Source organism: Tigriopus californicus, chromosome 5 (genome assembly GCF_007210705.1).
Source record: "Tigriopus californicus strain San Diego chromosome 5, Tcal_SD_v2.1, whole genome shotgun sequence".
In the NCBI taxonomy this organism is placed as follows: Eukaryota; Metazoa; Arthropoda; class Copepoda; order Harpacticoida; family Harpacticidae; genus Tigriopus; species Tigriopus californicus.
In genome coordinates, this window is record NC_081444.1 from 16,333,026 (window position 1) to 16,343,208 (window position 10,183).

At 42.3% G+C, this 10,183-nt stretch overlaps 2 protein-coding genes across 3 annotated transcripts; one reads left to right on the top strand and one right to left on the bottom strand.

Annotated features, from left to right (window-relative positions):
• The first annotated feature begins 1 nt into the window (after position 1).
• Positions 2-4,972, top strand: LOC131881212 (uncharacterized). The gene is made up of 2 exons (XM_059228002.1): positions 2-310; positions 3,262-4,972. The coding sequence occupies exons 1-2, from the start codon at positions 55-57 to the stop codon at positions 4,659-4,661; spliced, it is 1,656 nt and encodes a 551-aa protein (XP_059083985.1). The 5' UTR covers positions 2-54; the 3' UTR covers positions 4,662-4,972.
• On the bottom strand, positions 4,648-8,595 carry LOC131881215 (thioredoxin domain-containing protein 9-like). Of its 2 annotated transcripts, none has more exons than XM_059228007.1 (5): positions 8,446-8,595; positions 7,881-8,309; positions 7,265-7,346; positions 5,087-5,163; positions 4,648-4,999 (listed from the first exon to the last, which is right to left on the bottom strand). In XM_059228007.1, the coding sequence occupies exons 2-5, from the start codon at positions 8,191-8,193 to the stop codon at positions 4,797-4,799; spliced, it is 675 nt and encodes a 224-aa protein (XP_059083990.1). In that variant the 5' UTR covers positions 8,194-8,309; positions 8,446-8,595; the 3' UTR covers positions 4,648-4,796. The 2 variants fall into 2 exon arrangements, with proteins under 2 accessions (XP_059083990.1, XP_059083991.1); XM_059228008.1 differs by having other exon boundaries at positions 8,369-8,507.
• Between the last annotated feature and the right edge of the window lie 1,588 nt (positions 8,596-10,183).

The window sequence follows — 10,183 nt, forward strand, 5'->3', positions numbered from 1 at the left end:
CAATCAGACTCGGATAAAATGGTGATGTTTTAGTTTGCCTCGAAACCTTGAAGCATGGGGAAACTCGTCCTGATTTTCTCGATTCTCTTCATGACATCCTCAACCTTCGTTCAGGCTGACGACCACGTGAACGTAGGCTGCGAAGATGAAGATCTTCTTGTTAACTCCTCGATTGCTGCTTTCAGTGGAGAACCAAGATCGGGGCGACACAAACGATACTGGCTTTTATGGTGCATGAACTTCCCAGACTGTTGTGACATCAAAGGAGAGGATACCTGTGGCTTTGCCTGCCCAGGATGTCCGAAAAAATGTGAGTCTATCAAAAAAGACCAGTAACTTGTCAATAATCATTGTGCGGTTGATATACAAACGAATTAGCGCTTTGACGTCAAACAATAAGCAACACAATAAGTTCCGTTTTATACGAGCGCAAGCTTTACATACCATCCTCTTGCTCTATTGACTTGTCAAACTTAAGAATCTCGCAATGCCTTAAAATCTGTCTCACGGAACCTTGTTCCAACGATTTATTTCTCGTACTTGTTTTGGGTTTTGGGTCGTGCATTGGTCGCGTATTCGCCTTCACAACTTTTAGAAGTTACGTGAAGCGTTAGTCATCATACTACGAAATTCTTGAGTTTGACAGGTCAATAACCTCTGTCGTTTCAATTTTGATTTATATTTCCCATACCCCCTTTCTTCTTATAGGCTCCTATTTACATTTTTCATTGGTAATTGCAGTCAGATCTTAGATTATCATTGGGTTTCTGATCACATACGTACCATTTAACACGTGCCAGATCTGTAGACGTAAATATGATATAATACGATGATGATTAAGGGTCGGGAAAGCAGTTTGTGATTTTGGTCAAATAATTGTTTAAGGCTATGATAATTTGTCAAAATAAGTCCCGAAAGCGTAAAAATAAGGTTAACAAGTTTTTAGTTTGATTGTTTATTCAATTATTATGTGGTTTTTCAGGCAAAAGTCTCCTGATTTTTGCTTTTCACGATCTGCTTGCTCTTTAGGCTCAGAAATGTAGTCTTGCCTAACATTAACATAATATTGAATTCCTATTTAGACTCATATCTATGACTTCTAAGTGTTTTGCACTTTTTGCCCCTCCTTACAAAGTAATGAGTTTTGGTAATAATTATTGAAGATTTGCAACCATGACACAAAAAGCACGATGGAGAAACGGTATTAAAAATTCTCGAGCTTCCTTGCTCGAAACATGTGCCTCAAATCAGGGAAATGGGGCGACTTGAAAAATGTGGTGCAACATACTCAAACCAAAAATAGATTTCGCTCTGCATCAGGTCTTTAAGTTCATCAGATTTGAATGAGGAGATATAAACAATAAAGTAATGCTAATACCTATAACAAGCTTTGAAACCACAAACGCATTCAATGTTATTAAAAGCAAGCACAATTTTCAGCCGTGACCCTCACCCAAATGGGTGAAGCATATTCAAGATGTGGCTGGGCAATCGACTTGTACAGAGTTAGCATCGAGATATGATCTCAGAATTTAAACGTCCGATAAATCCAACCACACATTTGAAAAGCTTTGTCCACTTTCAAGTGGATATGCTCACAGACCTTTCCATCATTTTGGAGGACTGCACCTAGATCTTTCATATATGAGACGTGCTCAATATCTTTCCCTTCATTATCTCTGAGTGGAATGTTCAAAGGAGTTGACCCGAAGGTCTTTGAGCGGAATTTCATTCCGTACAGGGCCATATTACTCTTAGTAACCCAAGAATAGATTATTTCTAGGTCCTTTGCAAGGCTAGTGGAATCCTGGCCATTCCTACCAGAAACTAACTTTGTATTGTCAGCATAAGAAGAGAGACTGGCAGTAATACTAAGCTAAAGGAGGGGCCTTAAGGTGGAGCCCTGGGGAACACCTGACTTGACATCATGTATGTCACTAAGAGATCCCTCAACCTTAACAATTTGCTTCATATCATGAATGAAGCTTCTTATCCAATTGATAACCTTGCCTTGGATCCCAATGTCATGAAGTCTATTCAATAAAAGGCCATGCTCTACTTTATCAAAGGCCTTGGCAAAATAAAGCTGGCCAACATCAACTGATTCATGCCTTTCCAGTCCCTCAATGACCTGCTATAAATGCTCAATCAGTTGGGTAACCATGCTAAAATGTGCTCGGAACCCGTGCTGGCTAGGAGGAAGGACTTCATTGACCTCAATAAATTCAACAAGTTTGGACTTCATGATCTTCTCAAACACCTTCGCAATATTCGAAGTGAGAGAAATCGGCCTATAGTTACAATGAACTTTAAAAATTGGAACAACGTGAGCTATCTTTAGTGAAGATGGAAACTTGCCCTGATCCAAGATGCAACGCATCAAGTACGAGGAAACAGGAGCAAGAACCAGTAAGCATCTCATCAGAAATTGAGATGTCACGCCATCAGAAACTGTTATTTTTCTTGGAAATTTGGTCGAAACCCCCTAAATGTTTGAAAATGCCCAATAATGACAAGATATTTAAACTACGCACTAAAAAAGTCTTTACTCATCACTTATATTTTACAATCTCATATAAAGTCAAATCATTCATAAGAAGTTTAATCACTTTTGTTTGTATCTGTCTTCACATGATTTCAAAAGTTTTGAATGAAGCAAAAGTCATGGTTCTTCCCTAATAACGCTCTTTTTTCCCTTTTTGGCCACTAGAATTTGTTTAGCTCCCACCTCGCAGTCCCTGTATGAACGTTCTTTTGGGAACGGGATTGGCCCAACCCGGTTGGGGAAAGGACTATTTGAAGGGTGTTTGTAGCAATGGGGGTGGATTGGCTGTTTGAGGGAAGTGGGAAAGAGGGAGGTTGGAGGAGGGGAAGGGAGGAAGCTAATGGGGTTAAAGTAGGGGGTGGGGCGGGATTTATGACTACATTCCGTTGATTCAAAAGCATCTTTCCCAAAGGGTCGGAAGTTGTTGATCAAAATTCTTGATCAACCCTACACTCAAGGGCCAGCGAGATGCATCAACACTAATTCATTGGTGATGCATATGTTATTAATTAAAATATATTTTTTTTGTCTTGAATTGTCTGGCATTTTAATCTTGCGAACCAATGAGCCTTGACCTCCGTAATCTTTGCTTGCTTTAGATTACTCTTTGCCCATTCCATTGCTAATCAAGGCAGCTCAATTTCTTATGAGGCCTTCATAACTCGAAGGTCTTGGATTCAAGATAATAACCAACCATTTCCATCCCTGATTTACAGATAAATCAAACACAAAATCTACTTCAACAACACCAAGTCCACCTCAATTGCCTGGGGGATTGGCAGCTCTTCGAGCTCAAAGGGCACCTGGAAGTGAAGGGGCAGGTACTACTCTTCAAGGTGGAGGACTGGCTGCACTTTTGGCTCAAGAAGCCGCAGGTGGAGGTGGGGGCAGTGCTCCACAAGGTGGAGGACTGGCGGCACTCTTGGCCCAAGGCGCTACAAGTGGAGGTGGAGGCAGTGCTCCTCAAGATGGAGGACTAGCGGCACTGTTGGCCCAAGCCGAAGGTGGAAGTGCAGGCGGCACTCCTCAAGGTAGAGGATTGGCGGCACTCTTGGCCCAAGGAGCTTCAGGTGGAAGTGGAGGCAACACTCCTCAAGGTGAAGGACTGGCGGCACTTTTGGGTCAAGGACCTGCTAGTGGAGGTGGAGGCACTCCTCAGGGTGGAGGACTGGCGGCACTTTTGGCCCAAGGAGGTGCAGGTGGAGGTGGCACTTCTCAAGTTGGAGAAGTTAAAGAACAACTTTCAACTGATCTAGAACATGCTGCCTGGAAGATTTCTCCTACCCACGTGACCCTTCCACTTTCACATTCAAGCAATTCCTATCAGCCTGTTAAGTCAAACACAATGGTTCAGATGGGCAATAAAATTTCCAAAGAAAAACGTTTTCCCATATTTGACTTGGGAACAAAGAACTTGGCATCTGGTGAGCCTTTTGACCAACATTCGAAAACTTCTGCCAATTTATCTGCATCTGCTTCACAATTTGGAGAACTAGAAAGATTGCCCTCCACAGACTTATCAACCTTGTTTGCCAAATTCGGAGCCAACTCGTCCAACAATCCAGGTCAAACACCTTCCTTGGCAGCCACATCCTCCCTAGCATCTCAGTTTATTCGCAATGGAGCCTCAGATTTACAAACCTCAGAGGGAGAAACTAGCTCTCCATCACTCTCACCCTTACTGGCTTTGGCAGCTCAAGGGGGACTTCCAAATGGGGTGGAAGTGGGCCCATTGGGGATTGATATCTTTGCGAATGAGGAACTGGACGTGGCTGGATTTGGGGACTATGACTATGAGGACTATGAGGACGAAGATGGGACCATTCCTCAGAGGCGTTACTGGAGGAAATATTTTGAAAAAGACTTGCCTTTAAGAATTGATTCAAAGAAAACTTTGCCATCTGAGCCAAACCCAAATGAATATGACACATTATCTGCTCCCATGGAGAGCACAATTCAAATTGGACAACAAACGTATACAGATACATTGACACCGGCTGAATCTAACTATCTGTTCAGCCAATACAATCCATCTTCAATGAAGCGAAGTTCGGGCTCTTGGTGGACGAAAATCAAGTCCAATTGGGATAAAGTCCAGCAAATGTGGTCGTATTGAATCATTTTTATTTGTAAATATCCATACCGAAACTTCAGTAAATACTGTTTTAAAGAACGAATGAATAGATGCATGACTTGCATTAGCAAAATTGTGAAAGTTTGCTGGCTGCAGTGTTTCAGAACTCGTCTCCTCCTACCAGTCATCTTCATCACTGGATGCATCTTTTCGTCCACTCCCTCGAATCGTTTTGACTTTAGGCTTGCCTAAAATTGTGGTCTTGGATTTACCAGATTTGCCACCATCCGGAGGGGTCATAAGATCACCGGAATACGAAATCATTTCAGTTTGGGCCAAACGCCACTCCAACATATCCGTGGAAAATTCATCGGTGTTACCTATTGACGGGAATGAATAAGCAGGAGATATTGTCAATGTATGATCAGCTATCTTGGGACGTCAGGTTTGACTTTAATGATGCCTACCTAGATCCGTGAATCCAACGATGTAATCTTGCGTCTTAGCGTCCTTTATACACGCCAACGTCGGAATGACCTTGATCCTGAAAGGGAAGCAAAGCAGAAACTCAGCAGTGGATATTGGAGCGAAATGCAATCACACTTAGGCAAGAAACGAAGAGGAATCAAAAGTTATATTTCCACTTTCATATCAAAGGGTGCTTTTTTGAAGATGTACTCAGGGCTGACAAACTTCCAAATACAAAGGAGTGGACTAACAAATATTCTGCTTTGGTTCCTTCAAAAAGAGGAGATTAGGAGCTACATTTTCTATTATTCGAAACAGTTCTCAGATCAAAATGTATTCGTAATTTATGCCACTATCCCTAATCTCAACACTGGGTTCAATTGTTAGACAGGAGTACGACCGTGAGTTCAGCGCCTCATGTGGCGGAATTTTGAACCTTCCATTCCGTCCCAAAACAACTCGTTCGCTATAGTACCAAAACTAAATCAAACACAATTTAATAAAAAGTTGTGCATATAGGGGTCAGTTACGGCTCAAGTTGCTCTTCATGCATCCTTGAACGTCTTTTGGAAAATCCAAAGCCAATTTTAGACCCCTTGAGAAATATTCAACTTTGAAAGTGTACAATTTTGTTCAACCTTTGTTGCGAGACGGGCATCTCATTGGATAAATACAGTTTTTTAATACAATACATGTACATAGTATTTTGCTGTGGTTAATTTCGGTCCATTCTGGGATACGAAAATGCGGGGGATATATCAGATAAAGGGAAGGGGAGGAGGGAGAGACCTGGGATTGAACCCATATACCCGAGCACAGCTCTGTCGCGAGTAAATCAAGTGCGCTACAACCATTACCCATCTTTTTAGTTTGCCATTTGTAGGAAATGGATGGTGCCGGTAACTTTTATTGTCGACCCATATGAAGGGGAAAAACGGGAAGAACCTGGTTTTCCTTTTTCCCTTGACAATTTCTTTATTCTGTAACGTTCTTTACTTCATAGTGCCGTCATGAGCCCAAAAAGCGGAAGAGCAGAGACCACAAAAATGGAAGGGCGAAGTTTGTGAATTGTGAATGAAAGTGGTTCATGGTTGTAAAACGTTTGCATGCAACCAAAAACCATATAAAGCAATGTCAAAGACTTCTTAATAGCCTCTACCTTACTAAAGCGCAACTTTTGCAAAACATGTAAAAAAAGTAAATATCGATCTTTTAAAATGGTTTCAAAAGACCCTGTAAGCTACCCTGCATACTTAAACTTGGCAAAGCATGATTCTTGTCAGTACCGAATGATATCTGTTTAGCTCATTAGCTCCTACATTTTGTTTTTAATGGATGAGAATTGAGAAATGTCTGAGTAAAGGAATGACAAAATGATGGTTACGATCTCTAAACTACTCAAAATAAAACAATATGGCGGAGTGGGGTATTTTTGGACAAAGCTTGATACCACATTTTCCTCCTCATGGCAAATGTGTGGTTTCGCCACAATACAAACAATTTGTTCCTTTTCTAACAAAATTGCAAAAAACATAAGTTGGCAATCACAGGTGCAGTAGTTAGCCGACAATCAAACATTACTCAGAAACTAAAAACGTTGTATACATCAGTTACTTTTAATATGCTAGGGCAAAAGAAAGTTCTGCAATGTGATAGGTCCATGACAGAAAAAGTCAAGATAATTGTAATAAAACAACAAATAAATGAGTAATGAACTGATTTCAAGATTTCAGCAGTAAAGCCATTACATAACTTCGGGCAACACCATCCATTAAAACAAGAGGTCATCCCTGAAAACCCGGAATTTGCTCAACCTTTTCACAAACATTCACTTTATCAAACGTTTCTGTAGCGCAACTGCACTAAAAGTTTCACCCAACCTAAGAGTTCGATGCCCCATGTCAGCCCTCTCTTTGTCAAACAATGTTCAAATGGTGGGATTGTTTGCAAATTGTTTCTTTGCTCTCGTAACAAAGCAGCGTTATCATCTGAAATTGAATTAAAGGCCGCTAGAGATGCTCCTGACACTTAAAAAGTCGTCCGTGTAAAAGATCCAAAATTGGATCAATGATGAGTATCATCAATATACAAGAGAGAATAGTTCTCACACGGTCCTTCAACATCTGCATGGGTTTTCGCTGGGCTTATCGTGTTTCTAAACTTAGATTGGACCTTACCTGAGACGGCTGGTGAGAAAAGGACACTTCTCGGCATTGATCTTGCAGAATTTGGTCTCCAAATGTTTGTGAGCCAGGATAGCTGGAAAATGCCGTTGGTTTGAATTACTTTTTTTGGTCGTACATTGGTCCCCAGGAAATCAATCGTGGTGCCTCACTATGAGGATTGCTCGGAAAAAAAGTTATCCTACACCACCAATGGCTGAAAAGTCTCACTTTAAACAGCTTTTTCAGGTAGAGAATACATACGTACATTTCTATATATTCCGAGCTGGTAGCCCTTATTTTTCATTTTAATGGGCCTCTTCACTCTTATTAGCACAATGCATGGTCGAGTGGTCCTCAACTACAAACCGAATAGGGCCCAAAACACTTTTTACTGAGTGGAAAATCATGTCAATCTAGGCCAAAAAGCTTTTCCAAATAGAATTTGGGGCTATGGGGGGCCCAAAGAATTGGGTTGGTTGGGCTGGTCAGAGTCAATACCATGGAAGAGTGCAAAAGGCCCTTCAACAGGGTGAAAATTTGCCATTGCAGCGCTTCAATAATCCAATTTCCCCACTGGTTTAGAGTGGGTGGGATGGTTTTCCATTGCCCCTCTCCGTGGCCCTCTTACCGAGATGTTTGTCGAAGATCTTGCATCGGAAAGTCTCGTCCCGATAGAAGTGGACCACCACTTTGCTCGAGTTCTTGGTCACGTTGAAGAAGGCCTTTTCCTCGGGGATCTCGGCGTATTCGCCGTGGCCTTGGGCCAGCCAATCCTGCTTCTGTTGTTGATGCTTTTTCATGGTTTCGAGGCGCCGAACCCGCAACAACTCCAACTCGTCCTCGTCCATGTGGTCCAACTTGGACATCTCGGCGTCCAATTGCTCCTCCACCACTTTGGCCGCAGCCATCATTTGCTCGCTCAACACATGACCGATGTCCATGGTGAAGAGGAATCAAGGAGTCTTTGACCTAAGGCACAGGGAACAAGGGGAACAGGGGAACGGGCAGGTCGGGTTTGGAATGAATAATCCGTAGCGATGCCAAGGGAAAAACACACCTGAAAACCGGACACTGAATAAGATCACTTTGAGTTGGTTATGGAGGCAGAACCGTTACCGCCTTTTCGTTCGAAGGTCAGATTTCAGATGAATTGAGGCTCACAACACGCCCAAACCATCCCTATTATGTCCCACCTGCTGGATCGGGGTTGTCCAATGGCCAAAGAAGCGCCCCAAATCGATTCCTACCACAGTCCTTATATGATCTGTGATTCCTGCCTGCTGGGCTTGGGCTGGGCTTGCGCTCTCTCTGGCCCAGACTCTGGCAGCGTGGGCCCGCCGGCGGTCCGGTTCACTTATCAAGCATGAGTGTGGGCAATGGCAGGCCATAACCACAGCGACAAAGCAACTACCTGCTGGCCCGAACCTTCTGACTCGATTCAGTGTGGCCATTATGTATAGACCAACAGACAGACGGGTCCATGTTCGGTGAGCAAAATGATAAGAATACTAGTTTCATTATGGCTATGAATTAATCTTCAACTAACTAGAAAACCACGGTCAAGCTTAGGCAGGGGCAAAAATTCGTTGAATCATGCCTGAACGGGGCTTGAATTATCCTCCAGCTCCAGCCATGAACGCGTTTACTTGACTAGCCCTATTCATTCCAACTGCCATGACAACCAGCAGCAACACGTTTTCGCCCATCTTGGTTTCAGAACTGCTGAGGATGAAGACCCGACGTGAGAAGCTCCAGAACTCCCAGATTGCCCAAAACTGGGATTATTGACTTAACATACTGAACCTATGGTCGGCCATTTGGAAAGACAAGTACGGCATTAGGTTTCTCTTGATATTGAGATTGTTATAGGGCACTACACCCCTTACGTGCTAGAAGAATGTATATTGAAGGATCATCTGTTGCCTTTATCAAGACTGTTTATGGATTTTCCGGTTTAGCCCATTTTTCATCTCATTTTGTGGCTAAACCGGGTAACTATGTAGGTATATGAGACACCAAAACTATATTCGATCGAAGCCAACTGACTCGAAATCAAATAAGACATTTGATATAATGGTCAAAAGGTCAGGATAACTGGATGAACCTGGAACAAAATGAAAGAAAACGGCACTTTAGTACAATCATTTGGTGCAATGCCGTAATTTCCAAAGGTGTAGATCAGAAATCAAGTGGTGGGTTCAATCCAAAGATGAAAGGTGGGCCGGACGTTCAAAGAGAAAGGAAGTCAAAGAAAAAAGGCAGGGAGTCTACCGTCCCTTTTTTCTCTAGGCTAGCTCCCTCTGACGACTCTCAAATCTGAATCAATAAATAATTCAAAGAAAATATAATTTGTTGAAATAATCAATCAAAAAGGTCTAATGCTCAAACAGATAAAAGTAAATGTTAACTTGCTTAATGATTCGTTTACCCTACTGAATGGCATCAGATGCAGATTCGTTCGAAATGATGCCGAATTTGTAATTTAAAGAAAAATCTGAAACAAGTGGCCCTTTGACTGGTAGATGGTGTTAGCGTGGAAAATTCATGATGTCAAATTGAAAACTTTTTCTTGATTATGTGTTTGTGAATCTGTACCAATAAACATACTGACATGGGGTGGGGTGGACAGCCCACCCCGACAATAATTTTCTGTGCCTCCCTCAGAATTTGGCATAGTTATGTTCTACTTTAGGCCTATTCTCTTCCTTTACCAATGGCAGGCCTGATGTGCTAGGGTCCATCTGTGTCCGGACGGTCCGCGCTTTCAAACCCAGGAGAATGAGTCATCTTTTCAATCACACCTGTAAAGTAATGCCTCGTGTTAATTGAGTACTACTGTTAGTTCAGCGACTCATATATTCTAGTTGAAGTACTCTGTATTAGAAGTCAGGTCAGCGGTCCATCGCGGTGGAATTTTGAACCTTCCATTCC